This window comes from Nilaparvata lugens, unplaced genomic scaffold (assembly GCF_014356525.2).
Source record: "Nilaparvata lugens isolate BPH unplaced genomic scaffold, ASM1435652v1 scaffold4713, whole genome shotgun sequence".
Lineage (NCBI taxonomy): Eukaryota > Metazoa > Arthropoda > Insecta > Hemiptera > Delphacidae > Nilaparvata > Nilaparvata lugens.
This window is the reverse complement of record NW_024090771.1, coordinates 2,042-25,674: the sequence shown is the minus strand read 5'-3', so window position 1 is coordinate 25,674 and position 23,633 is coordinate 2,042. Positions and strand designations below refer to the sequence as shown.

Here is a 23,633-nt window from a genome sequence, read left to right as displayed (position 1 = left end):
AAAATAATCATAAATATCAAGTGCTGGTTGCACAAAAGCCAATTAAATTTTAATCGTGATTAATTTCACGAGAGCCAAACAATCCAATTTATTTCTAGTCTAAATCTCGTTTTAAATGAGACAGTGGTCTCCAAGGCACGTTCTCTATATTATTTATCTATTGTAAAGTACAATATATTTATTCTAATTATACTTATTGCAATTACATAACATTTTCAGTTTTTCACTAATAGTACTCTATACACTAACATACTCTACTGATAGACTATATCATAATTAAATTCATTTTTCATAATAGTGAGAAAAGCTAATTGCATTGCCTATTCCATTCAATTATCTTACACGACTGCACCTGAGATTGCAGCATTGTTCTTATAGAGTACAAGTGCTGCCAGATTTCACAGAAGCCAGGAAGCATGTAAGCTAATAATATTGTGTTAGAGCGAAAAAGGAGCTAGGTCATTTGATAGAATCAGCATAGAAACGACAACAGTGTGCTTTTCTCATAAGAAATAAAATTGCCAATAATGTCCCTAAATGCAGTACTAAACTAGTTTATCTGCTTTACGTTGCTCATGCCTCAGTAAAGCCATAGAGAAACAATAGCGTAAGTAGATATCCCATGGTATAGGTGTTTATGTCACAACTTTTACTGTTATCTCAAGTCGATTACTATCGATTATTGTAGATTTTTACTGTTTTGGCCGGGTAATAGTGTATGAACGGCACAATATGAGAGACTACCAGCATCACACAGCTTTTTGGGAAAGAAATACGTGGACTATCGGCTTGAGATAACAGTAAAAGTTGCGACATTATCGTCCTATACCATGGGATATCTACTTAAGCTATTGTTTCTCTATGGTAAAGCTGAAGATCCAATTCTTTAAATCCAATAGTTGAGTGGAATGGACAATATAATCAGTGTTTCTCAATTCTATTCATCTATTTATTCTAAATATATATTTGAAACTTAACAGCATTCTCACTAATACTCTACTGATAGAAAATATATTTTAACATCAATATAATATTATTCATCCAATCTTGAGTATTCATCCAATCGCGTTTGAGCTGGGACAGTTGGGTGAAACAGTTTTCTCTCCCGGCCATCTGTCAATTCTATATAAATTTATTGTAACTCCATCATATTCTTATAACATTTTACTGACAGCAAATACAGTGTCCCACGAAAGGCATAATAGACGAAAACCATGGATTCTACATGAAATTTGCAACAAAAATTTCCTTAAACAAAAATCTGCAGTTTTAAAGATAATATAGATTAGGCCTATTCGATATTTTTGAAAAACGCCAATAACTAGAACACAAACAGTCAAAATCTTAATCTTAGGATAAGATTGGAAAGAGGAAAAAATTGCCAATAACATTTATATTCTACCGGATGATTAAAAAAGGACTTTACAACAACTTTGAAAATTCATATAAATCTTATTAAACAAGGTACAGAGCTGGTTTTGGTGTTGTTTTAGAGGAAAACACTTCAAGTTTCTTCACCTTAAACTAAAGATGTTCTATGTGACTCCCGTTGGTTATCCTGCAGACATCCCATCGATAGACTAATAGTTTACTAGTTATTAACGTTTTTTTCAAAAATATTGAAGAATCTATAATATCGGAAACTAAGGTCGATTTAAGAAAGTTTTACTGGTCATTTTCCAACTGATGTAGGCTAGCCCTACATGGATACTAATCATGTGAACCCGGTTGCCAAGGTGTCTGTTTTAGCAACGAACATTTACAAGAAAATAACTAATTGGAGTTTTATGAGAGATGTTAAAAGATGATGTTGTATTTTTATTTTTACTCTTGTTCAATGTAAACTTTCAATGAATAAAGTGTTAATTACAAAAGCACATTTACAACACAACCATATCTCTAGAATTAGATTTTGACTAATAGCTTACTAGTTAATTTTTCAGAAATATATGCTATGTCGAAAACAATAAATACAGTACATTTTTTGTTGCAAATTTAATGTAGAATCTACGATCTTCGGCTGTTACACCTGTATTTTCTGTTATAATATGTGATAGTTACAATAAATTTACATACCTTTCGTGGGCCACTCTGTAAATTGATCCAGTTTATTTCGAGTCCAAATCGTGTTTGAGTTGCGACAGTTTGGTGAGACAGTTGTCCCTCCAGGCCCGCCGGGCCGGCAACTGATCCAAAGGCGTCATCTCGTTGAGCTGACGCGACACCTCCTTCATAACTGGGCCCTCCATCTTCGGCACCGGCTGGAACGACATGCTTGTCGAGTAGATAGTTTTCGAGTAGCGCTCACAGTAGTTTTCCATGCCTGCAAAACCACATCAAATCATCAAAACTAGTCCAAATAATAGTTTAAACAATGCGAAAATTGCACAGAAAATTTAAAATAACATCGAACATGGAGGCAGAATATAACAGGAGATTGATTGACTGCCTTTATTAAGGTCGGAGTTAGGACTCCAGGTCCTCTCTGCCACAACCCTAGAGAGATTTTTTATATTTATCTATTACATCTCACATGACAGATAGAGAAAAAATATTAGAATTTATTTATATTTTTTACAAAGAAACACTGATTGGGAGAGAAAAACTAAGGATAATCCTTGTACTATTTCTCTCCCAAATTATAGAATATATATAGAATATATTAAACAGTTAGAATATATTATAGAATCCATTAAAACAGTTAGGTAGCCTACTTGAAACCTGCAAGCTGTAGTTTTCCATTCCCGGAAAATGAGTTCAAATTACACAAAATAGACTGGATTGTGCATAATTGGGTTGTATGGGTGAAGAAGCTAACAGGTTTGAAGTAATTGCTCCTAAATAGCTCAATTATCTCCAAATTTCCATTCCAAAGTAATTATCACTAAGCCTTCATTCCGTAGTGGCTTTCCATACTAAGAACGGCATACTTTTCAAGTATTCAAGAAAAATACATTAAGGCCCGATTACACCTATGTCTATTAAATTTAATCGATATTAATAGTTGATTAAAAACGTAAACCGCTTCTCTAATCTGTTCTCATGGTATTCAACCGTCATTTAATCACAGTTAAATTTGATAGAAGTACGTGCATCTGGGATTAAACTTCTGAAGATAAAAAACTAAGTACTGCTTAACTTCAAAAATTGTTGTAATCCAACTAATAAATCTATTTATTGTAATTTCTTGATAGTAACATATATTTTTGATAATTTTTCATTACCTTACTTTAGAACTAGTCTAAATATAAACTATACCCTTCATGTATTCATTTTTGTAGAGACTACACTACTATATTTAATGCTGTAATATGAATTAGTAAACAATTATTATCAATAATTTATTTTTGGCACATTTTTGGAAGACCTGATAATGGAAACAGATAACGCAAACTAGATTATTTTTAAAACGTTCCAATAATAAGATATTTTATTAAAACTAGCCTACATAACAATTACCAAATTCACATCATCCATTGATAGATGACGTTTAGTATAGTTTGATAAGGATGTAATCAATTTTATAAAGTTGAACAACATTAAAAAAAAAAAACGTTAGTGCGTTGAAGATAATTACATTGATTCACTTACTCAATTGTAACAATAATACATCAATAAAAGCAAAGGGTGAAAATATTTGTCAAATATATATTTATTCAAACTACGATTATTCCGTGATATCAGCATGCTGGTCTTTAAAATACGTCACTGACATATTAAATATATTTCTTTCACAACGTCGATTTTCACGCTAATAATTTTTACAGAATCTAGATGTAAAAATCATTTATTTAATTAGCTCTAATGCTAACAATCAAGATCAGGATATGTTATAGTAAATTAATGCAATGAGCTCTCGTACCCAATTGTTTTAATTAATATATAAATATCAATATATTTACTAGTAGTTCTGTGAACAGTTGACTTCACGCAGGATTCTCATCCACAAGTACCTGATTGAAACTGTAGACCTTATGGAAATACAGCAATAGACTGGCTTCTCCACACATCTGTGTAATCACTTGTCAGCTGATTTATGATGAATAATTCTATAGTCTGATTTTTACTCTAATATTGGCGTATGAAGGAGGCTCCTTTTTCCTTTTATATTATCCTTGGAATGCAAAATTTCCAAAAACCTTGTATATAAGTCGACGCGCAATAAAAAAGGAACATACCTGTCAAATTTCATGAAAATCTATTGCCGCGTTTCGCCGTAAATGCGCAACATATAAACATTTAAACATTAAGAGAAATGCCAAACCGTCGACTTGAATCTTAGACCTCACTTCGCTCGGTCAATTAATGTTCATAGACAGAGAAAGATAAGATGAATGACTGTTAGTTACCTTCAGCATTGAGATGAGCGGTTTCTAATGGTCCCAGAAATGCGTATCTCATGCCCAATCCAGCTGACATCACCTTATCAATATCTGCCACACTCAATATACCATCCTTCACTAGATTCCACGATTCGTTCAGAATTGCATACCTGAAACATCAAACATCCACATTAGACTTGCAAAATTTGAGTTTTAAATTTACTGATTTCCATAAATAACAAACGAATCAATTCAATTTTGTTTTGCCGAGGATGATGCCTACATTAGCTCTAGGCTTGTGCATGGGTGATGAGACTGATGAGTGTAACTACAGCTATAGAGGGTTCCGAACCACAGGGAGACGATTCAATTAGTCCTTATTCTACACAAGACTTTCTCAACTGATTATTGTGAATTATTATTATCATCTTATTTTATAATTTTATGACACTATTCATATTGTATAAATGCAATGATAAATAAAAAACTATTTGTTTTGATTTTTAAACTTGGTATTTAAAGGAGTTCGGTTCTTTAAATGGTCACCCTTACAACTGGAGTAGCATATATGTATTTATGAAGGATATGTATGCTAAAAACAGAGAAATCTCTATATGGTTGGGCTTTTATTGTTGCGTAAACTTTGAATAAAAAGTTAAATCGATTTGTTTTAAATATTAAATTGAAATTAATTGAGGATGAAAATAGGCCTATATCCATCCTCGGTCAATTTAGAATCATTATGTAAAATTTCAAGTTAATCAGTTCATTAGTTCATAGGTGATGATGCGTCATTAGTTAATTGGATTACAATATGTATAAGCCAATTCTTTCCTCTATATTATTATAGACTAGCAGGTAACCCGTGCTCCGCAGGGGTCTAATTAAAAACTTGACCTACTGAAATCTTGAAGGATTTAAAATAGGTCTATAACCATCCTTAGTAGATTAAAAATATTTTTTTAATTGAATATAACTGTTACTAGTACTAGGACTAACGATGAGTTTATTTCTATCCTAAAGTAATACTTCAAGTAATTTTACAAGAAGAGTCTTGTAATAGCTTCTCCTTGTTTTAAATTAGCTCATTCATAATTAATTTCTGCACTAAATTGATCTATTAATTTTTTCCACTTTCACTAAGCACTCCTGGAGTTTTACACCAGATCTGTTGGCTTCTTCCTTTTCAACTAACCACTCCTGGAGTTTTACACCAGATCTGTTGGCTTCTTCCTTTTCAATCTCCTTGTCAAAGCTGGAAGATTGATAATCTATTTGCAAAATTTCAAGATAATAAGTTGAGTAGTTCAGACGTGATGATCAGATGTGAATTTCCTATCCCGTACATGTATAAGCCAATTCTTTCCTTTATAATATTATAGATTACAGTCACTTTAAAGTTAATACTAACTGAATGCGATTGAGTGCAAATCCTTCGATTTCTTTAGTGAGAGTAACCGGTGCCTGGCCTATGTCCTCCATGATTTTTCTCGTGAACTCTGTCACTTCTGTAGTGGTCCAAGGTGCTGGAACTATCTCAACTAAAGGTACGTAATAAGGTGGGTTTACCTGGAAACAAAAGAAAAATCCATTATTGGCTAATCAATAATTTATTGAAACAAATAAGTTTGAGTTGAAAAATGCACATTCAGTTACTTCTAATTACTCACGTGATAGCCTGTAGAGTATCATTTTCATCAATATATTATCTCATTGTATAAGGGTCAGAATATAGTGAAGCGGAAAAGGTATAGTCATAGACAAACAATAGCATAAGTAGATATCCCATGGTGTAGGGCGTTTATGTCGCAACTCTTACTGTTATCTCAAGCCTATAGTCCACGTAGTTCTTTCCCATGAAGCTTTATGACGCTGGTAGTCTCTCTTATTGTGCCGTTCAAACACTCTTACCCGGTCAAAACAGTGAAAATCGACAGTAATCGGCTTGAGATAACAGTAAAAGTTGCGACATAAACGCCCTATACCAGTGGTCGCCAAACAGTCGATCGCGAGCTACCGGTAGCTCGTGGGGTAGTTTTTGGTAGCTCACAGAGATGCTCATGCAAAAGAATGTCGTCCAGTTTGAATATAAACACTTTCCCAGTCTGAAGAAAATCAATGACGAGAAAAATCCTCCATAGCACCGCAGCAATAACAAAGAATACGGTACGTTACAATCCTTTCAGACTTGAGACAACAGTTTGATCAACGATTTAAAGATTTTAAAAGCATATCAAATATGCTACAATTCATTAACTCTTATAGATTTATGTAGAAGATTTTGCAGCTTGTGTTGTAAAACATTTTGGTAGAGATCAGGCTTCAGTTGAAATGGAATTTGTCGATTTTCAAAATGATCTGTCTCTCATATCACTTTCGCCAACTGGAAATATTGGCACCAAAGAAAAATATTCAAATATTATTCAAGTTGCATTAAGGTTGAAAGCCATGTTCAGCTCTATTTACTTGTGTGAAGCATCTTTTTCAAGTATGAAATTCATAAAAAATCTATATAGGAACAGACTGACTGATGAACATTTGGACAACTACATCAGAATGGCGGCTACAACGTACACTCCAAACATCAAGAAAATACTTGATGACCAAAAAGAGTTCCACTGCTCTCATTGAAATGTACATTTCAACTTTTGTTATACGTTTTGCTATGATATAAGTCGATTTCAACTTTTCAACACTAGAAATGTATCTTTATGGGCGATAAAGGTGTGAAAATTTCATTTTGCGTACCGTACTTTCTTCAGTCTAATATTCCTTGGTAGCTCACTAGAAGATTTATAAATGCTATTCTAGCTCACAGGCTCATCAGTTTGGCGACCATTGCCCTATACCATGGGATATCTACTTACGCTATTGTTTCTCTATGGTATAGTGTAATCAAGGAAGGTAGCTGAGGTGTAAATAATGCATGTTTCTCAATGTCTACGCTTCCTTATCGTATTTAATGTTTGATGATTGATAGTCATCAATAAAGTTCTATTGGACCCTACCTTTGCCTCTCCAATATGTTCTGACATCTTGTATTTTTATGTGTCAGAAAATAGTGGAGCGGTGACGGTTATTTAGAAACTAGAAGGAAACTGAGATATTTAGATACATGGATTATTTGAAAACTCTCAGCTACCGTTTCCACTCCACTATTATTTACTGTAGATAGTTTAATGGATATTAATAATGGAGGTGAAAATGAATCTAGTTTCTCCTTGATTTAATAAATAGTAGTTGTGACAAATAGCAGCAAAGTCAAAGCTCACCGATGTCAAAATACATCAAGTCTATTTGGCTGATCATACCTAATCGTAATGAAAAAAACATATAAATTAATCCAACACCAAAGTTGAGATAAATGGAAAATACAAAATATATTTTGAATATTGTGCTTGTTCCTGGATAATGGGGAGGAATAGTGACGGATGAAAAACATAGTTTCAGGTGGAAAAAATCAGATTAAAACTTTTTTCACTGACCTCCTACTTGCATACAAATTGAGAATAATTTAGCAAGTAGTATTTTTATTTTGACAGGAACTAACTATATAGAAGTTTATATCTTTATTTCAATAAGTTGTGTTTTTTAATAAAAATGATTTGATTTGATATTTCCATGTGGGTTCCGAACCAGTGATAGACTACTTACAGGATGAGCGACGATGACCTGAGCCTTATGTGCAAGGTCAGCAGAAAACAGCGACGGAACAAATGTTGAGGTGGAACTTGCCAGAACACACTTCGAGTCCACTACTGCATCCAAATTTTTGAAAACTGTTTTCTTCAGCTCGATATTTTCGGGCACACATTCCTGTATGTAGACGGCGTCTTTTACACAGTCTGCCAGGTTGGTTGTGGCTGAAACAAACCTTAATTGGATATTTATTTATTGACAATATTAATTAGAGAATTTGGGAAGAACCAAGAGGCATCCACCTGTTGCATTATATTACTCATTTAACATGCGTAATATAAACAGTCTAGAATGTTAGTTTAACTAGTGCTTCAAACGGAGTTCATTTTAAACGACATTTAAACGGTTGACAAACTAACTTAGTAAGTCCCGTAATTAAGGTATAAGGCCCAGTCCAGGTTCAAGTTGATGATTCATTACAATAGGTTCGATTTCAAACCCACCAGCTGATCTGATCAATTCAAACTTAGCACGAAGCAATAATAGTCCAAGGTAGATAAATAATCGTCGCCACCAAATTCAAATTCTTTATTAGCAATTTCATTCTTTACATCACATTTACAGTATGTAGAGAATTTCTGCTTTGTCAATATACAAATTAGAATCAACATAATCAATTACAGTCAATAAATAAATTAATCACAAATAAAAGTAAAGATTCTAGATCTAGAACTAAAACTAAAACACACACTGGAGGCCTCCAGTAAGTATAAACACCGATAAGTATAAACACCAATATATGTTATCTTTTACTATGAATTCTACGTCAACCAATTAAGAAATATCTTCAGTTATATTTATATTTGACATTATCCTTAAAAATTATACCAAAGTATACGAATGTTTATTAGTGAGGTCAAATATTCATGACCTCGGCAGTAAATCAGTAAAGTTATTGCATTCCTGGTAATAAAGATAAAGAACCTCTTATATAAGACATTACTGTTTCCGTATATCTATTAAATAATGAATAAACTCTTACATAACTCAGCAAAGTATTGTGAAAAATAAAATTTTAAAGCTTGAGTGAAGTAAATTTGAGGATAGAGTAAAAGAGAAACTAAGGAAAACATAAAGTTAATAATATTATTAGCTCTTAATTGAACTTTTCCTTACAAATAGTATTTATGACTCCGGTAGTGAATAAGTAAGAAAGTTAGACTTCATTCATAAACATCGCGATAATTCTGTTATTCAAAGATGATGTAGAATTGTTAATACTAATACTACAAGTATTATACTACTAGTAGGTAACCCGTGCTTCGCAAGGGTCTATTTTAAAACTGCAAAATGAAAACTTTACGTAATAAAAAATTCGAAATTTGAAAATAGGCCTATAACCATCCTCGGTTAATGGAGAATCTTTATGCGAAATTTCAAATCAATCAGTCCAGTAGTTCAGACGTGATGATGTGTCAAACATAATTTTCCTACATCACGTACGTGTATGTGCCAGCTCTTTCCATTATTATAGTAAAGATGATGGATAGATGGATGATTCATCAGTATCTTTGAATGAGAATAACTTTTGAACGGTTTGAGAAATCGGTGCGGTTTTGATGCGACAGAAAATCAGTTATTTTTATCCGAATAGGATCCCCAATCATACCTATCATCTAGTGTACTTTTAAAAGAAATGTTCAGCTGCTTCTATACAACAACTGGAAGCATGACAAATTGAAAACTTGACGTAATGAAATCTTGAAGAACTGAAAATAGGCATAAATAACCATCCTCGGTTAATTAAGAATCTATATGCAAAATTTCAAATTAATCAGTTGAGTATATTTCAGACGTGATGATGCGTCAAACATAATTCCCTATTCCTTAAGTGTATAAGCCAGTTCTTTCCTTTATTATAGTATAGAAAACTGAAGAATACATAATACTTGAAAACCTCACAGAATCATATTGATTTTTCCAATACATCAATAAATTTCAGTCCAATTAGGATCCTCCTCAATTTGAATCAGGCAGCCTTTTGTTTTCCCAATTCCAAACAAAATACCTAAAATACTCGTTTCACTGCGAATTCGTGTCTGATAGTACATTATAACTGAAGAATATAAATTATTACTTATTTTATTGTGATCTATTCATGTTTTTCATATGAAATGCAATGATAGGCCTACAGCATGAAGAGACTATGTCCATTTCTTTTGTACTGGTGGCAAACTTTTACATTAGAAATAATTATTTGATAAAATCGCAGTTCAATTGTAATGAAAACAATTTTCTTCAAAAAATAATTGATAATAATACGTTTCGAGGGAAAAAAATTAAGAAAAAAAAAATTGGGAAGCATCGGGATTCAAACCGAGGAACCATCGCTCCGTAAGCTAGCGTTTTACCGTTGAGCTACACGGCCGTTCGAAAATGATAGTCCTTGTAACAGCATTATAACCTCCTCATAAAAAACACACTTAGGGCTCAACAATGTAGCCTATGGAACTTCATGTACTGTAGCATAGATGAATTTGAACATTAATTCTGAAAAATCTAGAAGGAAAATTGAAATTTGGGCTTCCAGGTGCACAAGATTGATATTTTTAGAATCTATGTGCAAAATTTGGAGATCTAAATCATTTCCGTTTTTCCGGTATGCAATCCACAAGTTGACATGTTTCGATGCGAACACACGAAGAAACGAACACACACCACCCTACTCTCTCTTATTATATAGATTAGTGGGTACTATGGTATTAGTATTAGTATTTCTACTATTACTCTTTTACTACTACAGTAAGATTCACAACAAACGGTCAGCGTTCCTGATAAGTCCATTCTATTGCTGATAGTTTAAGTTGTTACAACCTCAAAGCAGGTACTATTATAATTTTTAGACAATTGATGGAGTTAGAAGTTATTAAAGTTAGAAGTATTAACAAGGCATGCTGACATTTCATAGTGTATCTCACTCAAGTCATAAAGCTGATAATAATAAGTGAAGTTGCATTTCTAGTCATAAAGCTAATAAATAATAATACCTGTAATGAGTGAGTACTGTTGTTGCGCAGTTAAAGTTCCGCGTAGCAGTTTCTTTTGTTCAAGCTTTGTGAGCTGCTCTTTGAGGTCGACCAGAGCGGTTTCAATTTGTTCGGGAAGAATGTCGTACAGCGTCACATTGTAACCAGCCGCTGCGAAAAGCATTGACCAACTTCTGCCAATCAGGCCACTAGAAAAAATACGATAAAATCTGTTGAATGAGTGCCGGTTGCACAAAAGCCGGTTAAATTTCAATCATGATTAATTTCACGAGAACCAATCAGAGAAGCCGGTTGCACAAAAGCCAGTTAAATTTTAACCATGATTAATTCCACGAGAGACAATCAGAGAAGCCGAAGGCTTGTCTCTCGTGGAATTAATTACTATTAAATTTTTAACCGGCTTTTGTGCAACCAGCACAAAGAATTGATAATGTGTACGATCTGTGTACAGTAAATTGTTCCAGTTCCAATCGTAAATTGTTCCATCACGTGACTAGTTCAAAATGTTTCCATGGAACGCCATTTCAAAAATCGTTGGTTCAAGCTTTTGGCGCGCACTTATAAAGTTGATTTACACTAAAATGTGACGTTTACTAGCTGCGTGAATGAAGAAAGGCTGTTTTACAAACCTACCGTCTAGGAAAGTGTAAATTTCTTTTATTCTATTACTTTCAAGTTTTCTATCGAAAAAATTCATTTAATGAATGGTTATCAAACATCATATTGTTGGTTATGTATTCTATATATGATATGCTATGGTAAACAAACTATCAGCGCATGCGCAGAGAAGCAAGCAGACTACAATAATCGACCAATGAGAGCTCAGATAGTTGGAACTGAACCAGGTCGGACAATTTACCACACTTCGACTGTGGGGCAGAAACCTGGAACTGGAACAGGATTCTGGAACAGAATCTGTCAAAATTCCTCCCATGGAACGTGGAACTTTTTACTTGGTAAATTGTGAATCGGACAATTTACCACATTCCATGTACACAGAACGGTCCCATTATAGATTTCTCCATGATTGAAAAGATACAGCTTTATTTCTGTTACATCCACTTGTACACAAGACTGCAGTGTAGATGTGACAGAAATAAAACTGTGTCTTTTCAATAATAGAATAGATTTTTTCTATACACCGAGGATGATGCCCACATAAGCTCCAGGCTTGTATAATGAGAGGGTTAATGAGATATATTGGCAGTATTTTGATTAACAATGGTGTTGCTATCCTTGTCTATCATTCGATAAGTCAGATAGCGCTATTCTTTTCTAGCTTCAGATTGTTTTATAACAATGTGGAAATATAGGCAACTAATAAAATATTTAACCTCAATTACGAAGATGATATTTTTTAATAATTGTAAAATATAATTTCACAATGAATGAAATATGATTTATTATTTTAAACAAGAATGAACAGTTGATATTATATCAGATAAACAGGTATCAGATATCCTATATATAAGTAAGTGGCAAGACAGAGAATCGGCAATGCTGTTCTCTTATCATTCTTCACTGTCTTTAGCCTATAACGTGGACCTCATTACAGTATATTGGAATAATGGTAATGAAAATGTTAATGATGATGAGAGAAGTAAAAATTACCTAAGAGAGTACCTAGGTAAGTATTTAAGAATTATTTAATGTTTCATGAAAAACACAATCAAGTATTATGATATTAAAAATAATATATTAAAATCATGATAACTTAGTAGAATGTCAAATAAGAAAACAAGGGTTAATTTACAGAGGCTACAATGTAAATGATAAATAAGCTGTATATTCAATGGAAATTTTATGTTATAAGAGCAATTACAACAGTAAAGAGCAGTATTACAACCGGTGAACCGGTTAAAAACCTGAAATAATTCCAGTGAAAAATAGTTGAGTTAGATTCAACATTTTTTACTGTCATTTTCCTGATTTTTTTTCTTGATACAGTCTACTAGGAAAAACATGTGTTGTCTAGAAGAAACGAATTAATGAAATGCTATGGTTTCATATCAATTTTATCTTAGCTAACATAAAAGAGGATAAATTTTGTAAATTGATGAGATCTATGAGGCGTCTTCTGAGCAATGATACGGTAAATTTAGTATGACTTGGTCTCGATCACAAAATTATTCACATTTTTATTAACTTAATGTCAAAATGTATAAAACTGAAAAATGTACTGTAATGATGAATCTGACAAAAAATATGTTACCGGTAATTTGGTAGATCGTAGTAGACCTACAACAGGGGCATTTTTTAAACTTACCGTATGAAATTCTCTAAAAAATTATAAGACATAATCTTAAAATCTTAATGTTTATATAGGCTATTCCAAATTAAATAAAAGGGCATAAATACTCAGTTACTCACCTTCCAATTATACCAATCTTTCCTTTGCTAGTAGACATATTTGACGAGAAAACAAACTGATTGAAAGAGTGGATATAAAATAAAGTTTGAACTTGATGCAGACAATTTGTGATTACGGAACAGTGATAGATTCGACTAAACGTCAGTAGGGACCAAATATTGATAAAATTATTTTTTTAATTAGAATAGCGTGTTTTGAAAACAAGCAAGTCTACCTTCTACAACAAACTCAACTTATTGACTAACTGGAATGTGAATTCAAAATTGCATCGTGCATTCTTTACTCTCTGTACTTCACTCACAAATCTTATTATTTCTAACCACACCCCACCAGACAAATTGGAGCAACAACCGGTTATCCTTATCATAAAAGTTCAAATGCAAGACGTCAAGATGTTTTTGTTTAGTTATTTCAAGGTTATGTTTTTCTTCCAAGTAAACAGCTGATTGCTTCTGTGATAAATATGGCGGCTACAGAAAATAATTTAATTTTTTTCTGGTCTTATGGAACTCCGAGTTTCCAACCGAACATCAAATTTACGGAATTAATAAAATGATCCTAATCCTATTACTGAACGATCATCAAATTTAATAAATTATATTTTCATCAAGATCGATGATTCTTGAATCCAGCTGATAGTCACACTGGCGGGAGTCAGCGAATTTTTGGTCGGTGTTGTGGTACACTGCAAACTGCAATAAATTTCATGTATTGTTTTCATTTCAATTTGTCTTTCTTAAATACTGAATTCAGTCAATAATATTAGAGTTCTATCAATATTATTTTATTTTCTACTTTTATATCTGTCAATTCAATCCCTGTAAAAGAAAAAAAGTAACAAAAATGTTTTGCTAGATTGATTTGGTTTTTACAATCTGAAAATGTGCAATTTCGTGTTCTAACCTTTCAACTTTGAAGTAGTCAAGTACTATTCCTTTTTGAAAATGAATGAATTCAAAATCCACAAACTGTTATGCGAGTTGATTGAAGCCTGGGAGTGAGTATATAATTCACTTTGAAACTCAGTAATTTTTAGGTTAAGCTAGAAGTTACTTTTTAACCACAATTAAGAGTTATCTATCCAACCACTATTTTGTTGCAATCACTCAATCTGGTTTTGATGTTGGAAACCAAGTTATGGATATAAATACCATATAAACTCATCATTGAAGTTTAATATTAGTGACAAAAGCTCATTTAGTTTTAAAAACGTGCATTAAGTTAAGCACAAAGAAATCACTTACTTCACCAATAACTGTAATGCCGGATCTACATGTTGGCCCAATGTCGAACAGTCCCAGTGTGTGGATGGGTTGTTTGCCAACGTTTGCCTTCATTAGGTACCAGGTAAATTGCAGGCTGTGCCAGCTTGCTGGCAGATGACTGGAGATGGGTTATTAGTTTTGAGTAAAGTATCCTTTTTACTATAGTACAAGAAATGCAACCTTTCATTATGCCCACATGTGCTTTTTGCTTGTGCATGGCTGATTCTATAAGATTATCAAACATTCATGCTTACAGCGGGATTCGAGCCCACGACCAGGTAGCGGTAGCAAATTGAATAGCGCAAGGCCGTAGCCGTCTTTGATTTTCTGGTCGGTCATTTAAAAGGCCTTAGTTCTTAATTTTAGTACTTGGAAGAAACAGTTGTAGGAATTCATCACAGAAGGATTATATACCTACTGCCTTGTCCACTCATTACCGTAAAATAATTCTTGGTACTCTACTGAACATATTCGTTTTCTCCGAATATGCTAATGCTGCATCTACATGTTGGCCTAACAAATGTGTGGATGAGTAGTTCGCCATCGCTGGCCTTTGCTGGTCTCTATTTACCTACGTGAAATATCTTCAATCTTCATTTGTAGGACCATTAACCAGCCAGATGAGCTGGGTTGGTCATCACGTCAAAAATACAATATCACACAGAAGTTTTTGACAACACTGTCACGTCAAAAAATAAAACATAATGGCATAGATGTCTAAACACGGTGATGGCCACTAAATGTCAACTGTAGACTCCTGAAAAAATTCACTCAAGGAGTAGTATGGTCTGGCACGCAGCCAGGACTTGAGTCTCCTCTTAAACTCACTGTCACTCAAATGACGCACAGATGGAGGTAGCATATTAAACATTCTAATAGCGATATTGGGATAACAGTTCTGAGCCTTATTCAGCCTACATCGAGGAACATTGACTTCGAGAGCATTTCGAAGTGAGTAGGCACTCTGCAACCCCCTCAAATTCACTGTCAGATTGGTATTCCTAATACCAAACAGGGAAGTAAAGATGAACTGGCTAAAAACTGTGAGAATCCCAAGTCTGGCGAAGAGTGGCCTACAGTGCTCCAGATGACCACTGGATGACAATATCCGAACTGCCTTCTTCTGCAGCATAAGAATACTCTCACAGTGTGAAGAATGTCCCCACAGCAGTATTCCATAGATAATGTGACTATGGAACAGTGAATAATAGGCCATAATCAAATGTTCCTCAGTCAGCAAGCACCTCAGTCTTCTCAACAGGTAGATCACACGAGACAGTCTTCTGCATACAGCATCCACATGAGCACTCCATGTTAACTTTGGATCGATGTTAAATCCCAGAAGCTTCACCGGTTCATTCAATGAATGATTGAAGTGGTTTCTCAGAGTGCACATGATATTCTGTGTCTTGCCGACGTTGAGAAACAGCTTGTTCTCCTGAAACCAGCGTTCTGCACCAGCAAAGGACTCCTCCAACTCAAGGGTGGCAGCTGCAGGCGAGGATCCTCTCCCAACAAGGGTTGTGTCATCCGCAAACAGCAGCTCACTTCCGCCGACTCTAAAATCATTCATATGCAGGATGAACAGGACTGGCCCCAGGACAGAGCCCTGCGTTACCCCATGCCGTACATGCAGTTCGCCAGATGATGCACCCCGAACATTCACTATCTGCCTTCTGTCAGAAAGATAGGACTTGAAAGTGTCAGCAACAATGTCCGTTATACCATACTGACTCAACTTTCCAAGGAGAAGCTCATGAGACACACAGTCAAAAGCACGTGACAGGTCACACAGCCTCACTGCCACAGAATCTCCACTCTCGAATGCTTCAATGACTTTGTTGATCAGGGCCAGCAGGGCGGTTTGTGTTCCAGGCTGGGTCACTGACTGGGCCAACATATAGATGCGGCATTAGCTATTATAGGTTGTGTGCACAATCAGAGCCCCTGGCGGCATGTCTGTGTTGTGAACAGAACCATTATTATTATTAAGAGAGAGCTTATGATCGTGGCTAGAAATACTCTAACATTGCTAGAAATAAGTCTCTGGAAGATGTAGTCGTTGTATCTCCCAATGTTAAATCCTTGCTAAACCAGTTTGAAATATACAGATTGATTAAGACTGTGCAAAGGCTAGAAATAAACTTTCCACTCGTGATATTTTTCCAAGTTTTTCGATTTGTTTATCATCAAGCTATCAAAATGAAAAAGATTTCTCAGGAAAACATTTTTTTTCGATCATTACTTTTTGAGATATGAGCGACTGAAGTTTGAATTTTTGGGACAGAACATTTCAAATCCGGTACGATATAAATCCATGAGATTTAAAGGATGGATTTTTCATGGTATTGTTGAACTAGTAAAACAAAACTTTTCTGAAAATATAAATTTTTGGAAAAGTTATTCAATTTACCAAAATAACTCAACTAAAAGTTATTTTTAGTAAATTGAATACTACTATCTTAAAAATTGATTTTTCAGAAAATTTTGTTTTACTAGATCAACAATACCTTGAAGAATCTATCCTCTAAATCTCATGGATTTATCTTTTACCGAAATTAAAATGTTCTGTCCCAAAAATTTAAACTTTAGGCACTCATATCTCAAAAAATAATAGTAATGATTAGAAAAAAAATGTTCTTCTGCGAAAACTTTTTCATTTTGATAGCTTCATGATTTACAAATCAAATACCTTTGAAAAATATCACGAGTAAAAAGTTTATTTTTAGCCTTTGCACAGCCTTTACATTATGAGATACTTTGGCAAAGTATCTAAACTAAAGAAGAAGATGTATCTAAAATTAAAAAGTAAAGATTTAGTATAAAAACTTATTTCAAAAAACGTATTTTTAGCGACGCTATGTTGGTGTGTGATGGCCTTATGCTTAGTCTACACTAGGCTATAGTCAAGTCACTGGCCAAGTGGCATGCCGAGTCGCTGGCCAAGCTGGTAAGCTTGGCCACGATGGTCTTGCCGTCCACACTGCACACTGCAATGTAACCATTTGTGGATGCTTGGCTAGTGACTGGCCTTCGCTCTACAAGGCGAAGGAGAGCGCTGGTAAAGCAGCCATCCACACTTTCACACTCATCGTCATTTATATGCATTGGACGAGAGTGTGGATGCGGCATTAAGGCCGGTCACCAACAATGCTACAAGTCTATAGTGAGGTCCACGTTTGATTAGCAATGGTATTGCTATCCTTGTCTATCATTCAAGAAAGCCGATAGCGCTATATCTTTCTCGCTTTGCTCTGTTGCCAGATCGTCTTTTAACAATGTAGAATTAGTAATTAACAAAATATATCATCTTAATTATGTAAATTCATTACGATATAATTGAAAAATATAATTTCTTGCTTAATAAAATATAATTGATTATTTCAAACGAGAATGAACAGTTAATATTACATCAATAAACCTGTATCAGCTACCGTCTATAGAAGGAATTGATAAGACAGAGGATTGGAAACATTGTTCTCCTATCTCTCTCCACTGCCATTATAACTTGGACCTCACTATATAATATAAATAATAATTATATATATATATATATATAATCTTAATTATGTAACAGTGAGTTATAGACTCACTGCTCGGTTGAGGAAGGAGACTCAGTCTCCAAAAATTTCCGTTTCTAATGTAGTTTTTAAGTGTTTTCAATCTATTATGTCTTGTGTTCTCTTTTTTTTTTTTTTAATTATATATAATATATATATAAGATATATATATATATATATATATATATGTGTGTATAACCAACCTCAGAATGTAGATCACCCTTGAATTTCCTTAGAATTTTATCTCGACGTATACCCTTTACATTCATATCAAACGTTCTTATACCTTTGTACTCACCTCACGTCCTTTGTCATTTCGTCTCTCCGCACACTCAGAGACTGTTTCCTAACTCACTTTCTTAAAATTTAGATATCCTTAGAACGTAGATCACCCATAGAATTTCCTTAGAATGTAATCATAACCTACACCCTTTGCATTCACCATACGTCCTATTTCCTTTTCACTCACCTTTGTCCTTTCCTCTCTCTCCTTGTTACACCCAGAGACTGTCTGAGCGACGCGGCTGATCCTCTGCCTTATTTTACGTCGTACGTCAGGTCGAACGTATCGCCCGAGGAATGCCTGGAGAACGTACTGCGCTACAACACAGACCTGGCCGGTCGCAAGAGGGGTGTATCGGAGATGGCCATCAAACAGGTGCTGCAGCATAACAAGTGTGCCAACCCGGAGAAGTTTCTTCACAAGTACGAGCATCTCAAAGCCAAAAAGTGAGTTTTTCAAACTCACATTACACTAAAATAGACCTAGTTATTGAATTTGTACTTCTAGGAAAAAGTTAAACTTTTCTCCCTGAGTGGAAACGTTTAGAGCTCGCGGCAAAGCCAAGGGTGACCATTTTTCCGAGGGAGAAAAATCACATTTGTTCCATTCTTCCTTCGCCTACATTTATAAAAATATATTGTTCCTCCCTCATTGTACAAAACTTGTTCAAACTTCAAACACAACCTACAAACACAGATAAAAGTACGTTTTTGTTGAACAACAACTCTAGATAGTCTATTATATAATATATTATCTGAGCCAGTACCTTCTATCTATCTCCAACACAGATCATTAGAGACATAGATTGACCAACATAGTTGCTTCCCGTGTTATTTAAATGGAGTTACTTTTAGTATCTAGGGCGTAAAGTGACTACTTTACTCATTGAGCAAAAAAAAGTGGTGCTTTGGTACTCTATTCCAGAAAGTGAGGCTAGACTTAAGATAGTAGGTGGAGGAAAAAATGAATGAATGAATTTATTTTACCAAAAAGAAAATACAAAAAAGTTTTACAAAAAATAAATATAAGTATATGCTACTGCACTTGAACCAAGATACATACATTTATTTAATTAGATATAATAACGAAATGATATCCTTTATATTATATAATAGTTGTTTAAAATGAAGATTTAATTTATGTTCATATGCATAAGTACAGTAGGTGAGGCAAAAACACCGGCAAAAGGAAGATTCCTTGTGCGCCAGTGTGAGTCGTAAATCAGCTTAATCAGGGATGTAATATAATATAAACTTGAATTTAGCGTATGAAGTGTCCGAAAATATAATATATAATATGAACTTGATTATTGTATAAAAGTCAACGATTGGAAATAATTCAAGTTCAGCCATAATAATTAGTTATCCTAAATTTATTCTAAAATTAATCATAATTATAAGTCTACTCATCCCAAAACTTTATCAAAAAGTGCATTGAGCTACTATAAAATGTATCAGTCTAACACGATAGAACAGAAAACTGTTGAAAATTGAATAGTGGCAATCTCAAGTCTTAGGCCTAGGCCTATTTGATATGGATATCCACCACTAAAAAAAAAATAATTTTAATCTAATTAGATTCAGTAGTCAGGGGTCAGTGGCGTATTCGCAATTATTGTACAAACTTCCCCCCCCCCAACATCAAATAAAAATGGCATTTCATTCTCCACAATCGTTTTTAATTTTCATTAAAATATAGTTGTGATGCTCCATAGAGTTTGTATTATAATTCATCTGCTCATTATCGCCTAAGCTTAAAATATTTAGAAAATTGCCTTTGTAATTATTAAATAAATAAACGACTGTTGGGTTGCTTGATAATTGTAACAATTTATTCAATTTTCAGGTTAGATATTCTCGGTTCTTTCATGAACCTGTTCAGCTCAAAATACTTAAAAACTTGCCTTTGTCATTAGATAAATTAATTATTGTTGGGTTGCTTAATAATTGTAACAATTTATTCAATTTTCAGGTTAGATATCCTCGGTCCTTTCATGAACCTGTTGATGCAGTTGAAAGATGACACCAAACTGGTTGAAATCATCAAAAGAAAGCATCAGAAAGATAACAAGGAGCTGAACTTCAATCCACTTCAACTGAAGTCGCAGACAGCGTTAAACTTCAAAGACGAAGATGCTCAACAGGTAGAAATACTTCAATTTCTTTATCATGCTTCAATTCTACAAATGTTGTTTTGATTTAAATTCAAAATTAACTTTGTCAAGAAAAGTCCATATTACAGTAGTGTCTTAGATTTCTAAGTGTCAGAATAAAACGGAACGGCGAAAGTAGAGTCTGTTAGTAAAGAAACGCTGTTTTTCCTTTCTGTGCTGAGTGTAGCAGAAAAGGTAAATGAGAGTCTTTAAATGATGCGTGTATCTAATTGTCTCAGCTTCCTTTATATGTATGTTTATTATTATGTTAGGCATTTACGGCGAAACGCGGCAATATATTCCATGATTTTTTACAGATATGCATCTTTTCCTACAGTTACCTTGAAAAGTGGCCATTCCTGCACTGATTACAGAACGCAAAGAATCACTTTTCCGCTCTAGTGCGGGAAAATTTTTTTCTGCACTCCAGATTTGCAACATGGCAACGCGAAATAGTTAGTAGGTTATATGGAGCACCAGTGCAGCAAAATCAAAATGAAGTTGGTAACAGTGACTGTGGTATAGTGAGGTGCACGTTATAATAATATTAAGGACAACGAGGATAGCGACATGAGTGACAGCCGCCCCTTCTTCATTTCATCTACATTATTCATTTGACAATAAATCAAGGTTTTATTAATAATAAAATTACACAGAAAAACATTTGATGGATTTCAGGCAATTTTACCCATAATTACTCACTTTTCGTATTCAATGGTAACTGTAGGAAAAATTTAATGTGAAATACGTGCGCAAAGTTCCTCATTTTTATACGAATAAGCTTTACCTTAGACTCTTACCTTATGCTCCTGAACTCTGGAGCAAATTCTCACGTATTTTAAAGATTTTTCATCAGCTGCTTCGCCTTTGTGGCCTTACTTTGTTTTTATAGCTCAAGTATAGACACCGTTTGTGTTTGCGTCGTCTGCTATCCATGAATTGAGTTTTAGGTTAGTTGTTTAGTTCTGAATTTTGAAATAATTGCGTGAAAAATTGTCATCTCTATAAGTAATTTTCAGCATAATCTTATAATCTCAATAGCCTTCTTATAATCGTCTAAACTCTCATCTTTTAAATGCCTATTTCCTATTCTGTGATGGCTATCTTTATCGGATAGGGATATTTTGTATTTATTCTTTTGTTGGAATAATGGTGATATATTATCATGGTTGAATCTAAAAAGAGTTTTATAGTTCTCAACTATTGGTTATGATCGTATCTGGCAGAGTTTCCTCTTACTCACACGAATTAGTTGAGCCATTTTACCATGAGCAAAAGGTGAAAAGCTGCTCCAGACTAGACTCAACTTCAAAAGTTGAGCAAATGCTCTAGTTTATTCATACACTTTTGAGCATAAGCTTTTACTTTTGAGCAAATGCTTGAACTATTTTTTTGATGAGGACGAGCAAAAGGTTTTGCTCACGTTTATTCATAGAAATGAATCATATGCTCCATATTTTAGAAGTATAAGCAAATGCTCAACTTTATTCATATGGCCCATTGTGTCTTCGTGTCGTGAATTATGAGATATCGGTGTGAAAACTACTAATGACTGTTTGGGTTGGTGCATCGACAATGTTAAGCATCTGTTGTAAACAACTATCATTAAAAGCTGACCAAGTGGAAAGCAGAGAAAGGTATGGAGAAAATACTATGCTACTTTGAGTTATCAATTGCATGCAATTAACAATCCACTCGACAGATGATTAATCACGAATAATTCTTTAGTCTGATTTTTACGATAATATTGGCGTATGAAGGAGGCTCGCCTACGGCTCGGGCGTAAACGTTTCTTTCGGTGCAGCAAACTGTAACTTTGCGCACTAGTTGCACAAATAACTATTTTGAATTGTATGTCGACGTATATAAGGTTTTTTTGAAATTTTAAGGATGATATAAAAGGGAATCAAGCCTCCTTCATACGCCAATATTATCGTAAAAATCAGACTAAAGAATTATTCGTGATTAATCATCTCATTAAGAAGATGAGAGTTTAGACGATTATAAGAAGGCTATTGAGATTATGAGATTATGCTGAAAATTACTATAGAGATGACAATTTTTCACGCAATTATTTCAAAATTCAGAACTAAACAACTAACCTAAAACTCAATTCATGGATAGCAGACGACGCAAACACAAACGGTGTCTATACTTGAGCTATAAAAACAAAGTAAGGCCACAAAGGCGAATCATCTGATGAAAAATCTTTAAAATACGTGAGAATTTGCTCCAGAGTTCAGGAGCATAAGGTAAGAGAAGGTAAAGCTTATTCGTATAAAAATGAGCAAATGCTTATGTTTCTACCTGATGCTCATGAGCAAACCTTATGCTCCATGCTCATGCTCATGAGCATATGCTTTGTTTTTATTCATATGGCGCCCCAATAGGACAGAATTTACTCCGATGAATAGTATTAGAGGAGACTGTGGCTTATAACTGCGCGAGGTTTACTGTTCACAGAACTGCTAGTGTAGATGATATTGTCAATGCTTACTGTTGTAAAGACTGTGGAAAATAATAGAATGAATTGATCAATGCGCATTTTTTGTGCTTGTTTCTGGTGACAGGTTTGCAGTAAACTTGTAAAGATGGCGGCCAAACTTCAGGTGCGAAAGAGCGCCAAATCGGAGTCACGTGGTGGCCCACCAATGCCAGCTCACTCAGACATCACCGACTGGAGCTCGGGTGCGGCCCTTCATGTCCATGGACTTCTTCGATCCGCCCAACAGCCAGTCGGCCGCGCCGCTATGTGAGTTCGCAACACACCTAAAACAACTTTCAATTGAATACTCTGAAGATATTATCATAGAGAAAAGATAGCATAAGACTGCGTACAGATTTGAACACCACGAATCAGCTGAGGCTAAGCTTATTATATATATTTTTTTTCACCTTATCTGCATGCCTTAATGTTTCTGTACAAATACAGATATAATCAGCTGATGAAAAGGGAAATGCGCGTGTTCGTGGTGCTCAAGTCTGTACGCAGCT

At 34.3% G+C, this 23,633-nt stretch overlaps 2 protein-coding genes across 3 annotated transcripts; one reads left to right on the top strand and one right to left on the bottom strand.

The window, feature by feature from the left end:
- Window positions 1-1,702: 1,702 nt before the first annotated feature.
- On the bottom strand, window positions 1,703-13,835 carry LOC120355770 (lambda-crystallin-like). The gene is made up of 6 exons (XM_039444455.1): window positions 13,379-13,835; window positions 11,009-11,196; window positions 7,977-8,185; window positions 5,734-5,891; window positions 4,350-4,492; window positions 1,703-2,323 (listed from the first exon to the last, which is right to left on the bottom strand). Exons 1-6 carry the CDS (start codon window positions 13,414-13,416, stop codon window positions 2,109-2,111), a joined length of 951 nt encoding a protein of 316 aa, XP_039300389.1. The 5' UTR covers window positions 13,417-13,835; the 3' UTR covers window positions 1,703-2,108.
- A 238-nt stretch (window positions 13,836-14,073) lies between these two features.
- LOC120355771 lies at window positions 14,074-23,418 on the top strand. 2 transcript variants are annotated; one of them, XM_039444456.1, is made up of 4 exons: window positions 14,074-14,376; window positions 18,709-18,933; window positions 20,459-20,630; window positions 23,210-23,418. In XM_039444456.1, exons 1-4 carry the CDS (start codon window positions 14,324-14,326, stop codon window positions 23,393-23,395), a joined length of 636 nt encoding a protein of 211 aa, XP_039300390.1. In that variant the 5' UTR covers window positions 14,074-14,323; the 3' UTR covers window positions 23,396-23,418. The 2 variants fall into 2 exon arrangements, with proteins under 2 accessions (XP_039300390.1, XP_039300391.1); XM_039444457.1 differs by having other exon boundaries at window positions 14,076-14,376; window positions 18,763-18,933.
- Window positions 23,419-23,633: the final 215 nt, after the last annotated feature.

Coding starts and splice junctions, on each gene's coding strand:
- LOC120355770 (XM_039444455.1), bottom strand. CDS start 13,416: ATGTCTACTAGCAAAGGAAAGATTGGTATAATTGGAAG. Junction 5,892..7,976: donor AGGTCATCGTCGCTCATCCT/GTAAGTAGTCTA, acceptor TTTTGTTTCCAG/GTAAACCCACCTTATTACGT. Junction 4,493..5,733: donor TTTGCACTCAATCGCATTCA/GTTAGTATTAAC, acceptor TTGATGTTTCAG/GTATGCAATTCTGAACGAAT.
- LOC120355771 (XM_039444456.1), top strand. CDS start 14,324: ATGAATGAATTCAAAATCCACAAACTGTTATGCGAGTTGATTGAAGCC. Junction 14,377..18,708: donor GAGTTGATTGAAGCCTGGGA/GTGAGTATATAA, acceptor TGTTACACCCAG/AGACTGTCTGAGCGACGCGG. Junction 20,631..23,209: donor AAGACGAAGATGCTCAACAG/GTAGAAATACTT, acceptor TTCTGGTGACAG/GTTTGCAGTAAACTTGTAAA.